At 35.1% G+C, this 26,872-nt stretch overlaps 2 protein-coding genes across 6 annotated transcripts; one reads left to right on the top strand and one right to left on the bottom strand.

Annotated features, from left to right (window-relative positions):
• Positions 1-12,991: 12,991 nt before the first annotated feature.
• Positions 12,992-16,978, top strand: LOC111883554 (3-oxoacyl-[acyl-carrier-protein] synthase II, chloroplastic). Its single transcript, XM_023879875.3, has 14 exons — positions 12,992-13,143; positions 13,548-13,985; positions 14,118-14,329; positions 14,426-14,629; positions 14,700-14,810; positions 14,897-14,992; positions 15,080-15,125; positions 15,230-15,309; positions 15,386-15,454; positions 15,526-15,610; positions 16,036-16,190; positions 16,257-16,337; positions 16,417-16,476; positions 16,568-16,978. The coding sequence occupies exons 2-14, from the start codon at positions 13,583-13,585 to the stop codon at positions 16,688-16,690; spliced, it is 1,725 nt and encodes a 574-aa protein (XP_023735643.1). The 5' UTR covers positions 12,992-13,143; positions 13,548-13,582; the 3' UTR covers positions 16,691-16,978.
• A 6,208-nt stretch (positions 16,979-23,186) lies between these two features.
• LOC111883560 (zinc finger BED domain-containing protein RICESLEEPER 2) lies at positions 23,187-26,409 on the bottom strand. Of its 5 annotated transcripts, none has more exons than XM_023879880.2 (5): positions 25,952-26,409; positions 24,500-25,865; positions 23,618-24,373; positions 23,464-23,542; positions 23,187-23,391 (listed from the first exon to the last, which is right to left on the bottom strand). In XM_023879880.2, exons 2-3 carry the CDS (start codon positions 25,863-25,865, stop codon positions 23,697-23,699), a joined length of 2,043 nt encoding a protein of 680 aa, XP_023735648.1. In that variant the 5' UTR covers positions 25,952-26,409; the 3' UTR covers positions 23,187-23,391; positions 23,464-23,542; positions 23,618-23,696. The 5 variants fall into 5 exon arrangements, with proteins under 5 accessions (XP_023735648.1, XP_042757131.1, XP_023735649.1 ...); XM_042901197.1 differs by having other exon boundaries at positions 26,075-26,409; XM_023879881.2 differs by having other exon boundaries at positions 26,139-26,409.
• Positions 26,410-26,872: the final 463 nt, after the last annotated feature.

Genomic DNA, 26,872 nt, shown 5'->3' with positions numbered 1-26,872 from the left:
TATGCATGGTAAAGTGATTTTATATTACTTATTCCGCATAACTATTTGGGAATCCTCATGACTGTTACGGGATCCGCAGAGTTGTTTGGTAATCTGCAGAGCTGTTTGTTAGTCCTTTTTCTTATTTAATTATCCGTTTAAAAAAGTTGTGTGTTTAATAAAAATTATACAAATATTCCATGTTTTTTATAAAATTACACACACCGATATTCTGAATAATAAACTTACTTTAAGTAGGTTACAAAACATACTTTAGAAAACATAAACATACAACCTTCATAATAAACATACTTTGAAATAAACTTCATTCATTCAAACCGAACCATAGAAACTTTGATCTGTTTTCGTATTTCATCCATGGGTTTTCTATTGCTTGTGTCCTTAGGTTTACTGTCTCTTGCGTCCATTGGTTATCTGTCTCTTGCTGCCATTGGTACTCGATGCAACCCTTCCATTGGTTATGTGACTCTTCCTACAGTTGGTATTTGGTCCCTTGCGTCCATTGGTTCTGTGGCTCCTGCTGCCATTGAATCATCGATGTTCGGTCTGTTGTATCCATTGGTTGTCTGGCTGTTACTGCCATTGATGTCCGGTATGCTGTGTCCATTGGTTGTCTAGTTGTTGCTGCCATTGTTGTTTGGTATGTTGCGTCCATTGGTTCTCTGGCTCATGCTGCCATTGGTTTTCGGTTTCTTGCGTCGGTTACTCTTCTGTCGCTTTTGTCCCACTTCCTGAAGCCCCAATACGTTTTTTACTTTTACTTTGGTTCTTTGGAATGATTTTCTTACATGTCCTTGCATTATGAGTTGTGTTATGGCATCTACTACACCTTCTTATTTTTGGTTCCTCACCTTGAGAGGGAATATGATTGGTGTTTTTTGGTCTATTGGCTTGATGTATTTCCATCACAGGAAGGTTAACAATCATAAGGTCATCCAGAACCTCCCAATCATTAAGTTTTGAAAGAGGGTATATGACCTGCTCGTACATTCTTCGATATGTTTCAATTTTATAAGCATCTATAGCCATATGCCCATAGTGGTCATTTTTCAAGTGCGTTAAAACCATTATCACATGACCACATGGCAAACCAGTTAGTTGCCAATATTTGCAAGAATAAGTCTTTTCCCTCAAATTCACTAGACCGCCACTTTTGAAGTCATGCACTTGATATGTTGTATTTTCAACACCGGATACCGACCATCCTTGAATCCCCTCTTTATTTTTTTAACCATATCTTCGGCCCACTTCGTAAGTATTGTTGTACTTTTTTATGTTAAAACAAACATATATTATTATATATATGACATTTATCATATAATTTAAAATTAAACATAATCATACATGCAACCATCAGCCGTTTGTAAAACCATTTCTTCATAAGTGCACGAAAGAAATCAAGAAGTGGTAATATAGGCAACTTCCTTGCTTTATTTGATACAACATTCATTGACTCCACACTATTTGAGGTCATATAATCATACCTCATGGTAGGGCAATACGCTATGGTCCATTTCTCACATGGAATTTGACTAAGATATGTCGCTACATCATCTCTTATATTACGAAGTCTCCCTTAATAGAATTGAAACTCAGTGATTTTGTAAGCTCTTACCAGATTCCAAAACAAAATTGTTGTTTTTTGTTTGTTTTTTCCAAAGGTGTGGACTATGTTTCCTATTAGATGAAAACCACACAATCCATGTTGAGCATTTGGAAAAACATTTTTAATACTTACAGCAATTGTGGGTGCCCTATCTATGACCATTGTAAGACCTTCCACATCACCAATGCATTCATGTAGTTTTTCAAGAAACCATGTCCAAGAATCCATAGTCTCTTTTGGGCAAATTCCATACCCAATAGGCAAGATCTGATTGTTGCCATCCATGGCTATTGCATGCAAGATGGTTATAACACCCATAAACTAGAAGGTTAATTAAGGAAAGATAATAAGCAAATTGGAGGTCTACTCGTTGAGTCCTTGGGGAATAACTCGACGAGTAGGAACTTGTTTTGGACGTGGGTAGAGAGACCTACTCGACGAGTTGGTATGGGTTTAGGAAACCCTAGATTCAGGGTTTTGCACCTTATTTAAGCATCTTAATCTTCACTTCAGGGCCTCATTTCCAGCCTCCATTGTCCAAACCTTAGATCTCGAAACCCTAATGCTTGTGAGCCATTTTTTAGTGAACCTTGTGTAATTTGAAGCTTGTAGAAGAAGAAGAAGCTAGAGTAATCCAATAAGAGATTATAGATCCAGAAACAACATATTATCATCATCCTTTTCTGGTAATAAATCATCTAACTTTCCTAGTAGTCTCTTAGATCTCATTATGCTCACTTTACGAGGGTTTTGGTCCAAGAAGCTTAGTCCTTGGGGAATAGACGTCCCAAGTGACTTACCTTTCAAATCTGAGGTTTAGAAGGGGTTTGATGGCATAATGGTGCAAAATTTATGGCCATGGAAGCCCCATGCAAGCTTTAAGATGTTTTTATGGCCTTTTAAGCCCCAAAAGTCCATGCATGGAAGGAAAGCCTGAGACTTTACACATTCATTGGGTGTCCAAGGCCTAGATCTCAGTTTGCATGCTTTGGTGTGGAGTATTATGGTTTCTGTACAAGGAGTTATGTCCTAAAGTGTAACACCGTGAATTTCAAAATAATTTTTCGCATATTATAAAAACATATTCATTTAATTTTTCATAAAACATCAGTGTTTGAAACTCCAATCAATGTCATACAATAAATCCCAAGATCACATATCATAAAAATCCCATGTGTGTGTACTGATCAAGCCAGCGCCTTCCCACGGTCATCACTAGTACCTGAAACAATAAACACCAACACTGTAAGAACAAAGCTTAGTGAGTTCCCCAAAATACCGCACATAACACATATTAGCCACTCGAGGCTATAACTCTGTGGGTCCGTAGACCCTACTCTGTGAACCCACTGGTTCTAACTTTGGGAACCTTCCGGTTCCAACTCTATAAGCATGCACAACATAAATCACATAGAAATAATGCAGTACAACACATAACATACGTATATCATACAAATACTTTGTCACATAACTCTGGTTACCTACTCAAGGTGAAGTATAGTGAGAAGACTCACCTCGTGTATCTCGATTACTCGCGAATCCTGGAAATCACTCGCGCTCGATCCTCCGAGCTATAATCCTCCTATAACATCATATACCTCTAATTAACACTTTCACAACTAAAGTTGACTACCCCTATCAAGTCAACACTGGTCAACGGTCAACGGTCAACTTTGACCGGACTCGGCGGGTGCACTAAAGCGACTCGGCGAGTCTATACGTGTTCACTGACTCCCTAGGATCCTCTCTTGACACGTCGAGTACTTCCCTGACTCGACGAGTTCCACCTGGCATGAATCGCGGGGCCACCACGACTCAACTCGCCGAGTCTCAAGAACAACTCGGCGAGTTCCAGCTTGACTCAGTCCACCTGTCAACCCTCTCTGACTCTCCCTGACTCACTGAGTCAACCCATAACTCGGTAAGAACCACTCGCTGAGTGGTTAAAGGCAATCTTCAAGCTACTCGCCGAGTCTGTTCTTCGGACTCGGCGAGTCTAAGCCATGCATGAACTCAAACTCACTCCTGAGGCCAGATCTGCTCCAGTAACTCATAGATCCAGTCCTTCCAAGCACATTTATCACGTAAAGGTACAATCTTGGCTACCATGCAACGCTTACAAGGCTTCTTTTGGTGAAATGACCTCTAAAATGGTAACCTAAGTCCCCAACTCAAAAGGATATGCATAAAGCAGGGCATTTGGGACTCTCTGGACCTACTAAGATCCAGATCTAGGTACCAATTCTCAAAGGGACCTCTCACACTCAAATTACAAGGCATACAAGGCATGAAGAAACCCTAGATTTGACCATATACATAAAAATACGAGAATAAGCTCTGAATAATACCTCAAATAGCTTCCTCTGTCCAAAAGGAAGTAGATCCAAGCTCCTTAACCCTCCAAGTTAGCCTTCCTCTTCCCTTCTTGCTAACACACACAAAGATGAAGAATAATGGCCTCTTTTCTCACTCACAAGGACTCACAGGTGCTCTGGTGTTCTCAAGGTCGAAGGTAGCCGCAATGAAGGCTTATAAGGCCCTTTAAATAGGGCTCAGGGCTGGGAAATTAGGGTTTCATTAAACAGCGTGGACTCGCCGAGTCCACTCTTGGACTCGCCGAGTCCGGACGCGAAACCGTGTCCAAATCCGCAATCCTACTCGCCGAGTCTCCTCACAATTCACCAAAAATAAATAAATGAATAATACCTAGGAATCCGGGCTGTTACATAAAGAACTAGGGTTTTAGCTAAACCCATTAAGAAGGACTATTAGTGGGTACTGTTGGAAACTTTACCCTCAAAAGGGCATTTCTATTATGTAGTTGAAGCATGAAGCTTGGATCTAAAGAATAAGAGCTTAACCCATTAAGATAGCCCAATCAGACAGAGGGACTCGCCGAGTCCAGAGAGGGACTCGACGAGTTTGAGGATGACTCGACGAGTTGATTCGCCAAATCACGACTATGAGTAGCCAGGGAACTCGGTGAGTCAGGGGGTGACTCGACGAGTTGGATCGCGATTCGAAGATTCTGATTTATAGAACTCAACGAGTTGATGGAGCAACTCAGCGAGTCGAGTCAACTCGGGGTGTTGACTCTGAATTTGACTAAACATTGACTTTGACCAGGGGTAAAATGGTCATTTTACCCTAAGAAGAAGAATCATTTTTTGACTAAGGATTATGTTGGTAATGATAGCTCGGGGAGTCGAGAGATTAGCAGTTCGGGGATCTTCCAGCTAGCAGCAAGAGGATTATTCGTAGGTTTCAGTAGGCAACTTGTGAGGTGAATTTTCTCCAATAGGAATGGGTATAAGGCACTAATGTCGGCCCGTTTATGTATGTTAGTATATGCCAGATTAGATCCTATGTCGGGGATAGCTCGGTGTAGTTTCTACGTTTCCGGATTTCGGTTCGATGCCAGGCGAGGCCCGAGGAAGGCTAATATGTATGTTTCCGAACTACGGTTCGATGCCAGGTGGTACCCGAGGAAGGAATGCATGTTTAGTTATACTTGTTGTCTTTGTGATACTTATATGTTCCTGGTAGGGAGGTGAGTGTGGGCGGGGGCCCGTATCTCATCACTAGTTGAGTGTGGAAGGGGTTCCATATCTCATTATTAGCAGAGTAGGGGCGGGGCCCAAGATAGGTAGCAGTTATAGTGTAGTGTTTGACTGTTATGTACTAGCATGATTATATGTGTATAGCGGACGGGGCCTAGAGACAGGCGGGGCCTTGTAGAAACAGATCTATATACCTAGCGGGGCTCGATGCCAGGTGAGGCCTGATGTCGGGTTTGTCCAATGCCAGGCGGGGCCTGATATAGCGGGCTAGGCCCCATGTATGTGGTTATGTGATTATGTGTATGGTATGTGGTAGTTTGGGGAGACTCACTAAGCTTCGTGCTTATATTTTTCAGTTTTGGTTTCAGGTACTTCTAGTAGCATAGGGAAGGGCTCGGGATGACTACATTGCACAAACTATGATGATTTAGCTTGGGATGTTTACTCTGATGTTTTGATATGATACTCTGATAATGTTTTGAAATACTTTGACTTATATTTGATGAAGTTTTTGATAACTATGGTTTATTAAATGGTTTAAAATGAAATTTTTGGACCGTATTTTTGGGATGTTACAATGGGGCCTTTGTACTTTCCCTTCAAATGAGCACCATCTATAATAATAACTTTTCTACAACACTCTCTAAAGCATGTATCTGCAACAACAATATAAAAACCATTAATATATCAACAATATAATTTGTTTATAAACATTTAAGAAAATAACAAATATATTTAAAAATATATTACCACGTATCCAATAACGAAAAAGCAATACTCAAAACGATCCTTCGAATCAATTTTTATATACGCCACAGTACCAGGATTATGTTTCTTCAGATTGTGAAAATAAACTGGAAGTTTGGAGAAACTTTCTTCGGGGGTCCCCATCATCAATCCCAAAGCAAATTCTCTAGCATGCCACGCTTGTGAATAACTCATATTTATTTGTAGCAAAGCATTCATATATCTAATTATATCATTAGGCTTCCAAACTCTCAAACTTCCTTGACCCATAATGTCATGTATTATGGTTCCCACAACTTCTCTATTTGCTTGCCTATGATTTGGGTGTATAAGCAATGAAGAACATGTATGCTCGTCATTAAACGTCATAATTTCAAACATTTATGTTCCTATAATGAGAGATGCGTATAAACGCCAATGACAGTTTTCTTGCATACAAACAGCCTGGTACCGAGATTTTTGAAGATTTTTCAACCTTTATCTTAAACTTTTCACTAATGGCTTTGAATTTAACAGCAAATGCTAGGTCTTTTTTGGTGTTATAGGTTTGTTTGACAATTAATTTATCATTCAGACCTAAACTGTGAAATGGTCCAGGTTCAAGAATAGGTTCTGGACAATCAGAAATAGACGAAACACAATACCATGGCTTAAAAGCAGTTTTTTGTTGCGTGTACTCATCATCCGACCACCCTTCATTTGATTTTTCCTCATATATTTGATCATCAATTTCAGGAACTTCTCCAAACTCGAACAAATTTTGACGTTGTAATTCAGTCATGCCCACTTTTGCTTCTTTATCATTACTTGATACAAAAGTATCATTATCAGATACAAATTTATTAGTAACCGAAACATTTTTTTCATAACCCACTGGCACTTCATTTCCTTTTCCCCTTGAACGGTTTCCATCACATTGGCTTTCTCTATGACCTCTATTAGTTTTTGCTAGATTAAACTGGTTGTTAACCACTGCTTGTTCTTCAACTTCTTCACCTACCACCATTAAATACAAATGCAACGTCTTCTTTGATTCAGACATTACATGTCTAAATTGAAATACATCAATTTCATCTCCAAGCTCTATGACATACCCTAACTCCAGGTGTTTAAAAGACAAACATATATGGCTATTTAACACATCTGCCTTACTTCTAACCATTTGTAATAATATTTCATGGTCAATGTTAGGAGGAAGATTTAAACCATAGGTTTTCACATTATTTCTAACGTAAACCTCATCTCCATTAACTAACTGCCACGACCCTCCCGTACACAAAATAATAAAACTCATTTTACAAATCACTCTCCACAAACACAATGAAAAAACAAATTCTACTGGTAATTGAAACTCACAATCTCACAAAAAACCACTTAAATACGTCTATAATTTCTATAACTAATCCGCAGAAAACAGTTCTGCGTATTCCTTAACAGTTATGTAGAAGTGTACACTGATCCGCAAAAAACAATTCTATAACTGATCCGCAGAGGTGTACACTGATCCGTAGAGGCGTATTCCCAAACATAATCAAAACATAAGAAAATATTCTTAAAACAATAATCATAATACAATCAAAGTCTACTATTCCAAATAATTTCTACCATCCTATTACGGTAACTAAATCTCATATCTTTAGGTGACTGACGTGTCTCCACTGGTACACCCGATGCAAGAATTTCCATGAATATGCACACAAAAACTCCACAATCTCCTCTTTCTCCGTCTTCTACTTTTTCCTGTTGCGGGACATGTTTAGCTTTAATGAATTCCACCTTAGTAGGTTTCTGTCTATAGGGAAAATGGGCCCAATATGATATGTGGTCTAGTTCACTTAATATACTATCTCCCAACGATTTGAAACTACCGTCACCCGCATATCTTTTAAAGAAACCACACCATTTGGCATAATCATATATGCTCACTTTCCATGTAAGGAGATCCAAATTAGTCAAATACCAATGCATGTGCGGTATGCTGATGGGAATTAAAACCTTCAAAAAAATGATAAGTTATTAGATATATATATATTTTAATTTATATATATATATATATATATATATATATATATATATATATAGATCCGGTAAGAAATTTTTTTTGTAGGAAGGTAAGAAGTTTCTTTTGTACATATTTTTTTGATGAACAAAATAAATGAATCACTAGATGATTCATTTGTAAGATGATTCATAAGAAATTTTTTTCAAAAAAAACATCTTCATGATTCATTTTTAAGTAAATTAAGAAAATATTCATTTTTATGACAATTTTAGTGAATAACAACAAAATCATTGTGTAAATGAATCATTAACATGTTTTTTTGATAATTTTTTCTTGTAAATCATCTTATTAATGAATCATGTGATGATTCATTTTGTTTGTTCGCTAAAAAAATATGTAGAAAAAAAAAACTTTTTATCTTCCTACCAAAATTTTCTTTCTTATTTGATCTTAACTCTATGTAGCAGTCGGGATGGTTGATGGACCACATTGGAAGGATATTGATCAGGTTAGTATGTATATATATATATATATATATATATATATATATATATATATATATATATATATATACTAACCCGATCAATATCCTTCCAATGTGGTCCATCAACCATCCCGGCTGCTACACGCCTCAAATAATGTTTTTTTCCAGGTTCCAAAGTCGTTCCTTCAAGATTAATAATCGTCCACCTACCAGTCGACGGATTTATTTCCTTGAGCAGGGACGTCCAGATAACTAAATGTTGCGTGTTAGAAAAAAAAAATTCATATTGTACAATTAACCATCTAACACTTTTTGTAATATAAAATAAGGGATGTGTGTTACCTCATAGAGCAACTATCCAGAGCCAATACCGAGTAAACTTGACCAAAATTCCCAATTCATCTCAATACCTCTTAAAAGTCTATGCTCTAAAAATACCGCTCCCATGTTCTTTCCCCACAATTTCCAAAATTCATCATCACTATCTGCATAACCTTCCAATAGTAATGGTCTTTTTTCTACATTATTGGACTTCTGCGGTTTTTTCCCTTTTCTGTTCTTCAATGGTTCCGTCGACGGAACCTACAAAATCAATATGTTAATTAATTTGGAACGATTATATACTATATAAAAAGAAATTACTAAATTTTATACCTGTGTATAAGGCTCCCTACAAAATTTTGATGTCATTTTTACTTGCCCTTTTAACGGTATAACCGTGTTATCCTTATTTACAACAATAGGCAGTGGCATCTGCACATACGTATGGCCTGACTCGGTATCCAAACCACGAAAAAAATGCTTCACCCGCATCCACATTTTCCATATCGTTCACACCAAATTGTTTATCTTTTTCCCAATTATCCATTCTCTTCCCAAAGTGCTCGATTGTGGTTTTCAATTGAGTAATAACGCCCAATAAGTTGTCTATTTTACTGTCTTCTGGAGGTATGTGGTATATTTCTTGAAAATAATAGGCTGAGGTGTAATATGCTCCCCGAAAATGAGAGCCTGAGGTGTAGTCTGCTCCCTGAAACTGAGACGGGTGAGGTGATGGAGACCGTTGCTTAGGAGGACTCTGTTGTTGCGGTGATGGAGACCGCTCCTTAGGAGGACTCTGTTGTTGCGGTGGCGACTACACTTTGTCTAGAGTCCAATTTATATAATGCACAAAGAATGGCAAATGGATCTCAATAGGCGTTGGTTCAAAAACACGTGGGATGTTATTTTCCTGCAAAATTAAAAAATTAAATTTAAGTATATAAAATTGTTGTAATTTTTAATTATATATAATTAATATAAGGAATGTATAACTATACCACTGAAACGTCTAATATACATAAACATTGCTCGACAGATAATTGTGTTTTTATTCTCCATGTCCTCATTCTTGGAATTTCATTTTTTGCGTGATGCGCAAACCTCAAAGCTTTTGGAAATGTCTCCAAAATCCATACCTAGTATTACGAAAAAAAATTATGCTTTGTCCAAACTTATAAGCACTTAAAAAATATAAGTAATTGCACCTAAAACTAAACTTAAACGGAAGCTGAAAATCAGTCACTGTATACTTCATCATCTCCGCGTAACCCACACTCTCATTATCTCGTAAATATCTATAGATTTTACCAAACCAAAATCGTAATTGTGTTTTACTATACCTCCACGAATACGTACCCCACACAAACCTATAGTACTCATTATAATTAATATAAATCATCAAGTATTTATAAATAAATAACAAATAATAAATTTAATACCTGTTCCAATTGTATTGACTATCGGCTAGCTCATATACTGTCGACGAAATGCACGTATTGTCGTCTCGTCCTATGAGACCCCTCAACAAAAACATCATTTGCATAACCATTACCGTATCCTCATCGCTATACGTCGAGAATGTTGGCCCTTTTATGTAGTCTTCTAAATCTTTCAGCCGTAAATCTTCATCTCTCACGTTAGGTAACAACCGATTCCTTAATGTTGAACTTGTGCTGACTTTTGTATTTATTATATCAACATATGGTCCAAATTTCAAACCGCTAATCAAACAAAATTCCATTTCACCATATTCAACCACCCTGCCTTGTAACTCGAACCGAAACTTCCCAGCCCTGGCTACCTCTACATCACGAACCTCATGCAACGTTGTCAAATGACAGAGCATCGGGTCACCATTCGGGGTGGGCATACCAATGAAGATCCCAAAAGTCGTCTCTCGAAATAATTCAACTTGCCTACTATTTAGTTTTGTAGTGTACTTTTTCAACATAGTCCCCAACGCCCCTTTAAAAGTACATTCTGCAGGCTATTCACGCAAACTATGTTGTAAAAGATTAAACATTTATGCCAAAATTAAAAAAATAATACTGAAAAGTAACTTTAAATAACATTGTACTTTTATTTTTATAGCATTGTACTTATATATTGTTTTTTAACAATTTTATGCAACAAAAATAATGTTTTTATTCTATAACTTTTTATACAATGGTCTACGTGAATAATTATCTTTCAAAATAAAATGTCTATTTTTTATAACAAATTTACAAAATTTTACAGAAATGGTCCCATATATATTATAAAATTTACATAAATGGTCCATTTTAATAATAATTATAGAAAATTTCAATGTTTTTTTTAAATTACAGAAATAATTGGAAATCTATTTTAATAATATTTTACATATAATCAACATAAAATGATCTCAATATTCAATGGTCCATTTTAAGAGATAATAATCATAGAAAATCCAAAAAAAAAAAAATACATTTTCGCAGAGGCATATATTGTTCTGCAAAGGGCTTCTCTGCGGACCTGTTCTTGAGCAGATGACCTCTACGGATCTGTTCATGATGAAAAGAATAGGATAAATCGATTTCTTATTTTACAAACTCTAGTCCTTACACCCTAACAAAGATACATGTTTATATATAATATTTAACCTATCAATTTCCAATTCATATAATTAAGTTCTACTTTTGAGTTTATACAAAGATTAGGAAAAAAAAATTGAAATATTACTTGAGTTCCATATCCATTGGATAACACATCCGAGTGCAGTTGCTCCACGAATCGAGCTCGCCACAACATTTTTGTGTCTGTTCCGATCACAGTCTGACGTCCGCAACTTCCTTCCGCGAATCGACTGCCCTAGCTTCCTTCCGCGTTCGAGTAAGGAGGAAAGGATAATTTTACCGTAATGCCCCTGATCCTCGGGGCAATAAAGAATCTGCAGAGGTGTTTATGGTTCCGTAGAACCCCCTCTGCGGAACCTTTGGTCATATTCCGAATTCCTCATTTTTGTGGTTATTTTTTTCAAAGAACCCCTCAGTTCTGGTCATTTACTGAATTTTCTCTTTTTAATTATATTCTACTTGTTCCGATGATTATATTTTCCAAAGTTTATCCATCTGAATCATCTTTTCAAACGTTTTACACTTCTTAAAATAACGGTATATTTTTATCTCATCAAAATCAACTCATAAGATCATCAAATTAATACCGGAGTGCTGTTGACACCCAACTCAATTTCACAAAAGTGGTCTTGAAACCAAAACTGATGGTTCCTGAACCATAAATGATAATGGTTTTTTGGATCTTGGAATCGGTAAAAAATTAATGAAAATCGATTCCAATAGCGGTTATACATTTAAAAAAAACTTCAAACTCATTTCTAGTTAAACATTGATAAAAATACCCAAGAAATTATTTTATGTATGTATATAATGTTCCTTTGCATTTACAAAGAAAAACTATTATCTTTGTTTCTTTACTAGGCGATATGAGATTAACCATTTAGACTTGTTTCTTCACACGTTTCACATCACATGCGAGTTGGAAAAGAATGAAGTAAAGAAACCAATGAAATAGAAGGAAGACATCGCTTCCCACAAGCACCACTTTAGCTTGTTACCTAAAACATAATGAATAAAATCACATTTACCGAGAATTTAAAACTTGAAATTACGATTAACAGACATTCGATTAGTATCAATTCCATAATACCACAAGTCCTATTTATTATTGAGTTTTATACTTCAAACGACTCGACTCACTCTAAATCATAAGTGATATTTGCAATTTTGACTCAACCCAATTACCTAGAGTGAGCCAAATTGGGTTACATGTTCTAAATGTGAAAGTGCATTTTCATAATTATATCCATGATTGATGGAATCTCAAAAAGTTCACATTACAATAACTTAACTAAGTGTATTTACTTATTTATATCATGGAATCTCAAAAAGTTCACATTACAATAACTTAACTATTTTTTAAAATCTATCAACTAATTACTAATATTACCGTACAATTTTATTCTTCCTCGTAACAAATAATAAATAATACCAATACATACATTTTTCACCGAGTCAAGATTGTACACAATATTATACTATTGACATCTAAGAACATTGTGCCAATGAAGTCGGTAATTTTTGGATTATATATTTAATAATCATTAACTTTTTCATTGCCAGTGCCAACTTATTAAAAGCTTTGTCAAACAAAGACAAAAAAGTGATCATTTATTTATTTATTTAAATATTAAACATGAGATAATTTGATACTGAGCATATCTGATTTAGGTCTTTCTCTCCAACATAAAATAATTAAATAAAAACAAAAACATGTTAGTTCATATTTCATAGTTATAAGGAGTTTGACATTAAATTCCATGGTCAAGAAGAGAACACAACTCTCCTTCCCTCCCCTTTTTCTGGTGCCACATTTCTCAACTCATTATGTGAGTCTTTGATTTTTACTCTCGGAAAATTCCTACTATGTGTAACGATTTAATGTCTTTTTCGATTGAATGCAAAGATTGAGAAGATTGAACTCAATAACCTTTTGTTTTGTTTTTTTTTTTTTCAAATCATAAATATCATCTGGACGGGATATTTTTGGGAATTTTAGTTGATTTTCCGATGTCGATGAGTTCAAGTCTCTATCAAGAAATCACATTACGATTCTTCCCGGCCACCCATTTTCAATTTTTTGAAAAAGTTCATGTTTTTTTGGATAATTTGTCAATTTAGCAGTACTTTTAGGAACAGAGGATCAGTAATTCAGTATTCATCGATCATCGATCGTCTTCGCTTTAATGAGACTTTCTTCATCGAAAATCTTTCTTGGGTTTTGAATTTACAGAGTTTCATCATCTGGGTTTTCTCTTGATTTCTTCAATGGTGGCCTCCGCCGTCGCTTCCCCACTCTGTACATGGTTAGTGGCAGCTTACATCTCCGTTTCCGGCGAGAAAACCAACCACCGTCCCAGCTCATCGCCGGCGATGTTTTCTTCCTCAAAAAGACTCAGTCGGTCAGCCAGAAGAAAGCTGCCGGCGGTGACAGATTGCAAGAATTTCTCCGGTGGTGGCGGTGGATTGATGTCATCGTTATGCGGGTCTAGTATTACAAACCTGATGACATCATTGGAGCCCTGTGAGGAGTATTACAAATCTAAACCGCTGTCTTCTTCTTTCTCTATATTGGGTTCTGAAAATTCCTTCTTCATTTTCGGTTTGAAGAATTCTCCTCCCTCCTCCATGAATCGCACTCAAAAACGAATTCACCGAACTGCCCAAACCGGTAATTTAATTCCCATGATTTAGTTAAGGTTCATACTGAATTGGGTTATCAAAAAGTTAAAATCTTTGATAGAATCCACAAGATACGATGCGAATATCTTCGAGTTTACCAATGGATTCTTCTTTTTCGTAGGTAAAAGTAAAACCATGGCGATTGCTACACAACCTTCAAAAGAAGCAACAACAAAGAAGAAACCCATCACCAAGAACAGAAGAGTTGTCGTCACCGGACTTGGTGTGGTATCTCCGGTGGGTGATGTTGCCGATGTCTTCTATGAAAACTTACTCGAGGGTATTAGTGGCATAAGTGAGATCGAAGCTTTCAATTGCGATCAGTTTCCCACTGTAAGTATATAGTAAATTTTAGGTTTTTAAGTTTTTAGCCATTTTTTTTGTTGTTGCAATTAAGTGGCATTTATTAATTGATTTCGACTTGATTAGAAAATTGCGGGAGAAATCAAGTCATTTTCAGCCGACGGATGGGTTGCACCAAAACTTTCAAAACGGGCAGATAAGTTTATGCTATACTTGCTGACAGCTGGCAAGAAGGCATTGGAAGATGGTGGTGTTACTAAAGATGTCATGAAAGATTTAGATGTCACAAAATGTGGTGTAATCATTGGTTCTGCTCTTGGAGGCATGAAGGTGACAGTTTCTTTGTTGGACCCAATAAAGTGTCTGAATGACTAGTCTTAATCGACTACTATTTACACAGATATTTCAAGATGGAATTGAAGCATTGATGGTTTCATACAAGAAGATGAATCCATTTTGTGTACCATTTGCAACAACTAACATGGGATCCGCAATTCTTGCAATGGATTTGGTAATCATTAAAAAAAAAAAAAAAAAAAAAGTGTCATGCTCATGAAGGAATAGGAAGTTGTGGACTTATGTTTGGTTGATTTGTAGGGGTGGATGGGACCAAATTATTCGATTTCTACAGCTTGTGCTACGAGTAACTTTTGTATACTAAATGCAGCTAATCATATTACCAGAGGTGAAAGTGTAAGCATCAAAAAAAAAAAAAAAAAAAAAAAAAATCTTCTACTTGTTTCATTATAGACCATGGACTTAGTAGTTGAAAACTTGCAGGATATGATGTTATGTGGTGGTTCAGATTCAGCCATCATTCCTATAGGTATTATACAATATACATGTCTATTTTTTTTTTTTTTGTTACAATTGGAGCTATTGATCCATTTTGTATGGAAAATATCTTGCAATGATTCGATAATTATATAGGGCTTGGAGGGTTTGTTGCTTGCAATTCTCTTTCACAAAGGAATAGTGATCCAAAAAGAGCGTCACGACCTTGGGACGTGGTATGAATTATGAATAATTAAATTAACATGAAACCTAATTTCGTCTTTTTAAAGCAACGACATGTTTGTTGATCAGAGTCGTGATGGATTTGTAATGGGAGAAGGTGCTGGTGTTCTTCTTCTAGAAGAGCTAGAACATGCTAAGGTAAGATATTATCTTGATTCTATTTTCTTGATAAAATGATTTGGCAACTCAAATTAAATGCGGGTTCGCAGGCAAGAGGTGCAAAGATTTATGCTGAATTCTTGGGCGGAAGCTTCACTAGTGATGCTTACCACATGACTGAATCTCGTCCTGATGGTAAGTGTCAGTGTCAGTGTCCCACATATGCTAGAAACAGTGTCAGTGTCACTGTCACTGTCACTACTGTCACTGTCACTTGTTCCATATATGCTAGAAACAGTGTCACTGTCACTGTATATATGTTGGAGTCTGTCACTGTATATATGCCGGAGTCTATGCACTCTCCTTAAGGTCTCTTTAGGGGAAAAAAATTAGGTCTTCACATATCTAACAAACATATGGTATCATTAGATGGTGTTTTAGAGTCCCACATTGATAGACATTCTACATATGTGGGAATATACCCTTTTTCTCATCAAGGGCACTTTTGTTGAGAAAATCTAGGACTTCATATCTAACTAATAGTAAGTTTATGGGTTCGTTGATCACTTGTTTTTCTTGAACTAACCGATAATTTACTTGTTTTGTTTATGGGAAATTAGGGACAGGAATAGCTTTGTGCATAGAAAAGGCGTTGACTCAATCTGGGGTTGCTAGAGAAGATGTAAATTACATAAATGCCCATGCTACATCTACGCCATCTGGTGATCTACACGAATATGAAGCTATCATGCGTTCTTTTGGGAACAATTCTGAGGTAAAGTTGATTTAATTTAGATACCTTACTTGAATAAGTTGTAATCCGCCTTTCTGAATTTTATAGTTGAAAATAAACTCCACAAAATCGATAATTGGTCACTTGCTTGGGGCTGCTGGAGCTGTTGAAGCAATTGCTACTGTTAAGGTAATGGAATTATAACTATATGTAAAGTAACTTTGGAATGCTAAAAAAACAAATAAAACTAATATAAACTGTTATGTAGGCAATTCAAACAGGATGGCTACATCCGAACATGAATTTGGAGAATCCAGACGTGGGTGTGGTATGTTGTCACCTTCTTTTTTCAGTCACTGAAATGATGTTTAAGACATGTATTTTCTTTATTTATTGCAATGAAATTGTTGTGGAATTAGGATAAAAACGTGTTGGTTGGTGCAAAGAAGGAACAATGGAATATAAAGGTGGCACTATCCAACTCATTCGGCTTTGGAGGACATAATTCATCCATCGTATTCGCCCCTTACAAGGATCAGTAACTGCAGCAAACATCGATCCGTTTCTTGTGTAATTAATATACACCTCTTGTTGCATGAGATACAAGCTAATATAAGATTAAACTAGAGATTCCATTCCATGGCACGTTTGGTTGCCAAATGGATGGAATTGTATTTAGTTGAAAATTTTCGGATTTCTTCATTCATGGAATTTAGTATTCCTTCCAAGATAGGAAGGAATCTAATTCCTTTCATGTTGGGGTTTATTGGGACAAACATACATTATACGTAGTGGAAATAACAGAATGTACCCTTCGGGATTATCGCACCGATATAATGTGTATGAGTGTGTGGTTGCAATCTAGCCATTCTAGTTGTGCGACTCTTTAGGTTCAACTGGCGTACGTTGAGAGCAACATCATTTTATTTTGTCATAGGCACATATTTTTACATTCTCTCACTTGTGCAATACATAACAATCAAACGGACATTACGAGTGAGCAAAGAGCATCATCTAGCGATAAATCATTGCTCCTTAATTCGAATGAATATATCCAACTACGACATTTTCATCATCGAACACATTATATCTAATACTAAAGACCAAGTCGGTGGACTTTGCTCTTTAGTAATTTTGGTTTGGCAACTTATGTCCTCTTAAGTTTCTATTGCTACCAAAAGAGTTCCTTTTACTTTCCATTGGTTGGCTTTGATCCCTGACTTATGTTGTTTGGCAACTCCAGTACTTCCAAGTTTCTATTTGGTCCTTGACTTTTGTGGTTTGGCGACTTATATCTTTTTAAGTTTTATTTCTACCAAAATAGTCCCTTTTACTTTCTATTACTTCCTAAGTCCATTACTTTATAAATTCATTTTGTCAGCTCCTGCTTCATCCGCTTCGATCTTTATAACCACTATTAATATAACAATTCCTTCGTTTACTTTTTAATTTTGTCTGTTTACTTCCAAATCACACATACATCTTCATCTTCACTTGTAAAAATGAAGAATCACTTTTAATTAAAGATCTCCACCCCCTCCCCCCCACTGTTGCCTCATCTAGTTCTAAATGCAATTTGTAAAGTTGTAGCATTCGAGATGATATGTTGTTATCTACGGCATATGTCCAATATTTGTGTTTTCCATCAATACTTTTGTGTCTATGCAACTACTAAAAAATTATGAAACCTTTTGTCAGAATGGAAGTTGACAACTTGTTCATGAACTAAAAACGTCGATCAAGCATTAGAAGGAATCTTATGGGGCAGTACCCGTGATCTTTGGCGGTTAAGAATATAGTGCATAACCTTCTTGGAGATAATATCACTATTTCTTAGGAGCTAAGCTAATATGTTGTTGTTGCAGAAGATTTGAGGAACAGGTTCTTGCTAGGGATGGATTAAGTATGTCATGGAAGATGGAAGGAAAGATGTTAGAAGTTTTTTTTGTTGATTTGGATGGTAATTATTCTTTACTTCTTTTCTTTTGGCATTATTTTCGATTCAACAATGTTTTTTTTATATATTTTATTAATCTGCAATCAGGTCAACCTTATGATGTGTCATTTATGGATGTTCTTGCCAAGAATATAAAGCCAAACTTGAACATCTAGAAGTTCCTGTTGGGTTAGGTCTCTAAGGTCATAATTGAATTGGTATAACTTTATGGAGTAAAAGCAAAGTCTTTTTTGGGTTTCCCTCAATAACTAGAATTAGTTAGGAACAACTTTAGGAGAATGAGGAAATGGTTTGTTAATTTATTATATGATTAATAAATTAATTATAAATGGTTAAAAATTAATTTATAGTTAATTAGAATTAGATGAAAATTAATTTTGGATTAATTAGAACTAATAAAAGGTGCAAGGGTTGAATTCTAATTATTTAATTATTGTTAAGCAAGGAAGGCTAGAACCCTCCATGGGTTGGATGGTTTTAGAGGGGTTCCAGAAGGGTTCTCAAAGTCTCCAGGTAGCTGATAAGGACAAGGACTTGAATATATTAAATCTGAATACTTAATTATTCAAATTAGGGTTGACCCTGGAGATCCACCAACTATAAATAAAGACCCTAAGCCTCATAAAAATCTAATCCTACACACATACATAAGAGAAATCAGATTTCCTCCTCCCACTGCTCTCCAAATCTTTCTTAGGGTTTCTAGGATATTCGGGGGTGAGCCATTAAGGACATCCACATTATTAGTGCTAGCTTTCCAAAGAAGACTTGAAGATCAAGGGTTGAGTATTTTGGTAATACTTAAAGGTATGTACTCTAATCTTTTTAATTTTCGACAATACCTAGATTAGATCTTTAGTTTCATAGTATGTTGCTATAATGAGAAAATACCATAGATCTTTAGGTTGCATGTGCCCATAAAATAGTTTTATGATTTCTCTAAGTAAATCTTTTGTTTTTGTTGATGGGTTTTGAGCACTATAACAATCCTATGGTGCACATACAACCCTAATGTTTTGGATCTATGTTTTCTCAAGTTATACATGCAATTTTCATTTTTTCAAAGCATGAACCCAAACTAGCATATAATTTAGAGATTTGCAACATAAAACAAGTTAGATGAATACCGCTTTGTTGTAGCTTGTAGAACTTGGTCTTCCAAGAACTTAGTACCTCAAGTGTGATACCTCAAATGAGTCACAAGCACCAAAAGCAAGAGGAGCCTTATGCGAGAGAGGTTAGGAAGCACCAAAATCGGCTACGGTTTAACCTTGGAAGAGATAGGCCGATTTTGAGAAGGATAGGAGTTCAATTTATAGTGTGGAATCCTTAGGGTTTCTTACATAAGACCCTAATTTACTTAAACCTTTAAGTATTCCAATGATCCATATGATAGGCCCTTTGGACTAACTCTTCATGGACTCTCACATAGATTTAGCCCATCCCTAATCAACATGGATCATTAGCCCAAACTATAAGTATTACTGATTCACCTAATCAGTCCCTGTAAATTTAATCAGTCTTTTTTTATCACTAAATTAATTCCAAATTAATTCTTGATCAATACTAATTAAATAATATGATTTCTCAGTTAATATATTATTCATATAATATATTAATAAATCACAAATAACCCCTTTCTCAATTATCCATCCTATCAAATTGCTCCGGTGAAGGCAACCCAAAAGGACCATGCTACTATTGGGTCAAGTACATACCAATTATAGTTATGGTCTTAGACACCTAATCCAACATTTGTAACCTAGAAAAACCATCAATTCCTTTGGTTGATTTGGTTTCTCATGCCTTCCCCTGTAGAAATCCTACTATGAAGGGTAAAATGGAGGTGATACAAGCTTCAATACAGAGGCGAAAGGTCGAGGCTTGATTGAGAATCATGTAGCAAAAGCATGGGTGACTAGGAACAACATTCTTTGTTAGAATTTTAAGGGTACAAATAACAATAACTTGGATAATCTCGTGAATCATGTTTTGGAAGTCAATTTCTGAAATCTATAATTCAACCCTTATTCTTGGGGTCGCACGAATGTAGATTCATGGAATATTTCAAGAGATCAAATCATATTTTAGGACCAATTTGATTTACAAACAAAGAATACCTTTATAAGTCTTACTTTATCACTAGACAAAACTATGATGTGTGTAGTCAACATCCAAAACCGTTTTCCTATTTATACTATACTATCGCATTACAATATGCGACTATTCTTTTATCCACCTTAAATGGATCTAAATATGCTTTATATATCTTAGTTTTAAACTTATACAAGATTACAATCCTTGAAATCAATTTCCAATACAAACTCTATTTAGACAACACTGTCATAATTCAGTGTATCAATCTAACATAAAATATCAAGTATTTAAAACGCATTAATCTTTTTAAGTAATAATACGTTTCTTAAGATTATCATGTAATAATACCATATGTATACTTAACACGTATATAACCATATTTGGTTCAAACAATGCACTTTATCAAATATTTGTTTGACACATATTCCACATAATAAGCAATTAATTCATGTATAAACTTTCAGCATGTATTTAATACTTTTAATAAATACTTGTATTAAAATCATGTTCATGAAAGTAACTATGCACTCACCTAATAAAGGTGGAAGACTTGCGCCAAAGTTAGCTCTTTGACTGACACTTAAGATTTCCCTTTAAAATGACCTAAACATGAATATTACTAAGTCTTAGTATTCATTTGTATTTATAAAGTTTATTCATTATAATATTTTTTCTCATATTTATCAATAACCCCAAAAGAAATACTGACTTATATCTGATAAGAAACAACCAGGTAATATCGTATAAGAGATATGATTCGTTAGGCATATAAAGATATACTGTTTGGAATATCCACTCTAAACACCTCACAAATCCAGTCTAGATATCATTCTCGTAAGTAGATCGATCAGTATAACGACTGATATTACTAATAAATCTTATTTCTAAGTTCATAATAACTACTATGAACATAAATATAAGCTGTACTTAAAGCATAGTAAGTGAAACTTAGCTTACCGGGTTTTCTGAGAGAAGTTCAGAAAGTTCGCGGGCAGAACTTCGACTCTGAAAACTTCTTTTCATTGACTCTTTGACGTTGCAGAACCTCGTTAAAGTACTCTAAAAGCTAAGAAGAATCGAACATGAAAGAAAGGGAATTTATAGAGAGAATTTGAAGAAAATATGAGCAACAAATGAACAAAATCATACTTGTATTTATAGGGATCTGGACAGCGGGCTCATCACGCCTTTTAGCGGGTATGTCGAGTCCCAATACTAGGCCCCACTTTTTTTTTCGTATCTTCTGCATATGTGCTTTGTTTTTGACGTTCTTTATATATCTCACTTTGTATCGACAAGTACTACAACTTTCATTTAGACTACATCGGCTAATTCTCATTCTATCTAAAGTTTACAAATGTGTATCGAATTCGCCGTGTTTGAAGAGTAGGGACCAAGTTTATTCCATATCTTTCACATACGAACCCCGTTCTCGACGTTCTCTATATCAACAGATTCGTAATTTCATAGACATCAACTTTCATTAAGATAGTTTTTTCTAACGAGCTTACGATTTCATGTTTAAATTGTTTCGGGTTTTTCTTATATTGAAGGAAGGGCACGGCTTGATTGCATCGCATCTAGTGGAGATTTATGCACTTAATAACTTTTATGTCTAATATTTGATAAATGTTTTAGACCAATGGGTACATTTAGATCTTTGAAGTTGTAATTGTAATAAATGTTTTTGTTTTGAAATTACTTTGAATCTGATCACCTTTTGGAACAATGAATGAATGGCTTTAAGTTATTTATAAATGAAATTTTTACTCGGTATTTTTGGGACTTTACAAGTTGGTAATAGAGTCTTGGTTTGAGGGATTCGGGCACACTCTCGGGTATGTTTGAACTCAAACTGTGGAGTTGGTAATCGTTTGAAAGAAAATAAGTTTCTAAAAAGATTTGTGTAAATAAAATGTTTATGAATAGATTTTTATAAAGAAAAAGGGGATGTGATGCGTGCAATCAGCCGAGCTCAATTAATTGATTCCCAGAAGACCCATACATATTGATATGATATATGATACAAATGTTTACATGCTAGGATAAGGCTAGCAATACTTTCAGGAATTGTTAAATAGATTGGCTTGAAATGTGATGTCTTATAGCCTAGGAAGCATTTGATGCTATAATTGGGAATATGTATTAGTAATAGTAATTGTTAAGTGTATGCTTTAAAAATTGTATATGGTTAGGATCATATAGCCCTAGAATGATTGATTTGGCCTTATTTCATGTACCTTGTCTGGTTGTGGTCCTATGGTAGAATCTTTTATTTGACAATCTATTTGATCGTGTATTGTGTATAATTTGCATGCATAAGGCAACTAGAAGTGAGAGTAGAAGTTCCTAACATGGTAGTAACAAGTGAGTCTGGGATGCCTTTTGTTTGTTTTATGGCTTGGAGTGTTACTGCTCGAATGTTGCTTGCTTTGTGCTTTGTGGGACCCATATTGAGGTAAGCTAACTATTAAATGAATTTGTTAAGTTACATGTTGCAAAGGTTAAATAGTTTTAGAATGATTAATTGGCCCTATTACACAACTCTTGCTTGATTCTATCCGTTGTAGGTTTGGTTCTTTTATTCAAAAGATTATTTAAGTTTTGTTGCATGTAATTGTATTCATGAACTAGTTAGCTGATATTAGTAGGGGTTCTTCAGCAGCTGGTGAGGTGGAATCCTATGAGAGCCTAGGAAGTAGGGCTGTAAACGAATCAAACGAACACGAACGAGGGTTGTTCATATTCGTTCGTTTAAGTTTAACCGAACAAATAAACGAACACGAACACATAAGCAAACGAATTTCCTTGTTCATGTTCGTTCGTTTAAGAAATTACTTTGTTCATGTTCGTTTATGTTCGTTCATTATGGTGATAAACGAACGTAAATGAATAGATGTAAACCACTATAAATGAACATAAACGAACAAATATAAAAAAACAAAACCTAAATGAACATAAAGTTAAATAAAGATAAAACACCATTAACACCAAAACATAAATACATGTATTATAACAAATCCTACGATTAAAAACATCCAAAATTACTTAAAATATTGTCTTTTTTTTTCAAATATCTTCTACAAAAAAACTTGCATAGCTTGACCTTTAACTTCATCACATCAAATATCTTTTCCAAAATGCAAAATTAAAGTTCTCCGCCCTTTATCTACATCACACAAACATTATCTGTAAAGAGATAAATAATAAGTTAATAACTAATAAAGAGATAAGTAAAAAGTTAATAGCTAACCATTTTACCTTGAATATGATCACACGTCATAACTTTTCAAGTGGTCACACCTCACAGAAGATCAACATATATAACATCATCAATTTCCTATAATGCAAGCGAAAAACAAGTAAAGTCCATTGTGAATAACAAGTATTATTATTTAAAAACTAATAATATTACCTTTTTTTCTTTTTCTGTAGTCCGTAATATTGACGATACCAATCAGATCCACATATAAGCATATCTACCATCTTAGTTCCTAAAGAGGAACGGTGTGGATCAATAACCCTTCCGCCAACACTGAAAGCAGATTCAGAAGCAACAGTTGTGAAAGGAATTGCCAAAATGTCAGCAGCCACACATTAAGTTTTTTCTCCTTCCACCACCCTAAGGCATCAAAATATGCACCTGGCTCACTAATATAAACCCCTTCTTCTAGGTAAGTGTCTAATTCTGACTTTACACTAGCAATAGAATCAACACTTCTGATATGTTGATTGTATTTAGCAGTACTACTTCTGATACTCTTGCCAAATCTCAAAGTCGTAACACTCGGACCTCTTTTTGATGCACCACTTTCAGTTCCATCTGCCGCATTCGAAGATTGGACAACATTTGTAGTTCTATGCTCCTCAACATACTCTGCAAACAATTCTTTCAAAGTATCTATAACAAGTTTAACATGCGTAGATGCCTCATCATTAGAGTAGATTGCCTTAAAAGAGAAGTTAAGTAACTCTGTCTTGTATCTAGGGTCCAAAACAGCAACCATGGAAATCAACAAATTACAAGGACCCCAATATTTGTCAAACTTCTTTTTCATCTTAACAGCCATCGGTTTCATGTAAGCATTCCCATCCAAAACTAATTCATCTAATGATTCCTTTATTCCGTATAGCTCTAGAAGAAATAGTTTTGATGTAGGATACTCGGAGCCTATGCAAAATCAATAGAAAATAATAAGATTAGTAAAAGTATTAGACGATCAGATTACTAACATGGTGAAATGACTAAAAACATATGGTAAATTATACATAAAAACATAAAATGAACTACTAGAACCTGAAATTATTTGTGTAGCCTCGTTGAAAAGTGCTAAAAACAAACAAATATCTTCAACTTTTTTCCAATCTTCGTTGCTCGGCAAAGTGGTGTATGAACATTCTCTATCAGCATAATCCTTAAACACATCTTTAAACTCCAAGGCTGTAGACAACATAGCGTATGTGGCATTCCACCGGGTACTAACATCTAAAATTAAATGCTTCTTTGGCATGGATAATTGCTTGGAAAGATCACTAAAGACATGTAACCGACCCGACGAGGCATTTACATGTTTCACACTTTCACGAACATTGTGAGTTATATCTATAATTTTAGACAAACCATCTTGAACTAACAAGTTTAATATATGTGCACAACAACGCACATGAAATAACTTCCCACCAACAACAACTTTCTTTTGAAGATTCAAATTTTCAAGTAACTTCCTAGCAACCACATCATTTGTCTTAGCATTGTCAACCGTCAAACTAGCCACCTTACTTTCAATATTCCAATCTTTTAGACATTTGTATAAACAATCATATATACCAACACCTGAATATGGTGGAGGCACATCAACAAAACTCAAAATACATTTGTGAAGCTTATAATCTGAATCAACAAAGTGACATGTCACAACCATATAATGAATATTTTGACATGATGTCCACATATCAGTTGTGATACTCACACGATTGACAACATTTAACATTTTTTGAATTCTTTTCTTTCCAATTTCATAACTAGACACACAATCTTGTCTAGTTGCAACACGTGAGATCTTGTTGAATAGTGGATTAGCTTCTTTCATCACCACATTAAACAAGTCATATTCAACAAAATTAAAAGGTAGCTCATGAATCATAATCATGTGAGAAATAACCTCCCTCATCCTAGTATTGTCAAACTTCCAATTTTGGATCGTAGTTGAAGAATCTGTCTTTCCATGTGATACCTTTAACTTTGACTGACCTTTGCCACCATTTAATATTAGGCGATCACTAACATGCCTAAGCAATGGTGTGGTCGTGCCTTCCTTAAGCTTCTTAATTTTCTCACCACAGTGAACACATTCAGACCCTTCAGTTCCATCTGCAAATGTTATTGTTTCGAAATGCCCCCAAGCTGGTGAAGTCTTCTTTCTTTTCCGTTTAGCATATGGAGTATGTTCTTTGATATTTGTTTTATTTACTTGTGTTGAACCAATACCTACAGCCGTATTGGTTCCTCCTGCATTATCTTCTCCTTCGTTGCTTTCAACAACAATAATATCAGGGGAATTTTCCATTCTTGAAGTATCTACACTTGTATCAGATGGTGAGTGTGAGTCTATATATCGATCATCATTAAATAGACATGGCCCAATAAAAGATACATCAGACATCTGCAGTGCAATAAAGCATATATTTTAGCACCAAAATGTTAAAAATAAGTAAGAAAATCTTTTATCTTCAAATCAAAATTTATTACCTACTGTAGAGTCCCTGTGTGTAAATACTTGTGCAAGAAGCAAGAGAATAGAGAGCTTTATAAAAAAATTGATTTTATGATATATATGAAAGAAATATAGAAAGGCTATATATTACTACTAACCAAAAGAAGTCGTTTCGAGAGAAATAGGAAGTAATGCAAATTGCAGAGAGTGAAAACGACGAACCGATTATGAGGATTTGGAGAAGACGGAGTCGGTAGAAGGGCTTAGGGGACCGATTGTTGACTACAAATTGAGAAGATGCGAACTGTAGCTCAGCAGATTGTGATGATTTAACCAATTGTGAAGGTTTGGAGAACACGAGCAAAAAAGAACACCACCAAAAATATAGGGTTTTCTCATGTATTCTTTGGAGCCAAATATTCCACTTCCTGGAAGTAAATTGGAGCCAAATTTCTTGGAGCTAGAGCCAAATATCTTGGAGCCAGAGCCAAAGACGAAATTAAAAGGTTTTTAGATTATATCCATAGTTTGAGAATTTACATAAATACATATTATACAAAAATACAAAAAAAATATAAATTAACGGCATAAATTTAGAATGTGTGGTTCTTTAGCCTTATATTTCAATTTTAATATACTTACGGCAAATTAGAACAAATCTAATTAATTTCAGTTTTAATATATATATATATATATATATATATATATATATATATATATATATATATATATATCCAACCGAAACATAAACGAACGTAAGTGAACGAACATAAACGAACGTTCATGAACGTAATGAACGAACAACACCAATGTTCATGTTCGTTCGTTTAACTAAATGAACAAATATTCTTGTTCGTGTTCGTTCATTTATTAAATAAACGAACATAAACGAACTTCCCGCCGAACGTATCACGAACGGTTCGTTGAACGTTCAGTTCGTTTACAGCCCTACTAGG

Source organism: Lactuca sativa, chromosome 4 (genome assembly GCF_002870075.4).
Source record: "Lactuca sativa cultivar Salinas chromosome 4, Lsat_Salinas_v11, whole genome shotgun sequence".
Classification (NCBI taxonomy): Eukaryota; Viridiplantae; Streptophyta; class Magnoliopsida; order Asterales; family Asteraceae; genus Lactuca; species Lactuca sativa.
Note: the sequence above shows the minus strand (reverse complement) of the source record. Positions and strands in the feature narration are given on the sequence as shown.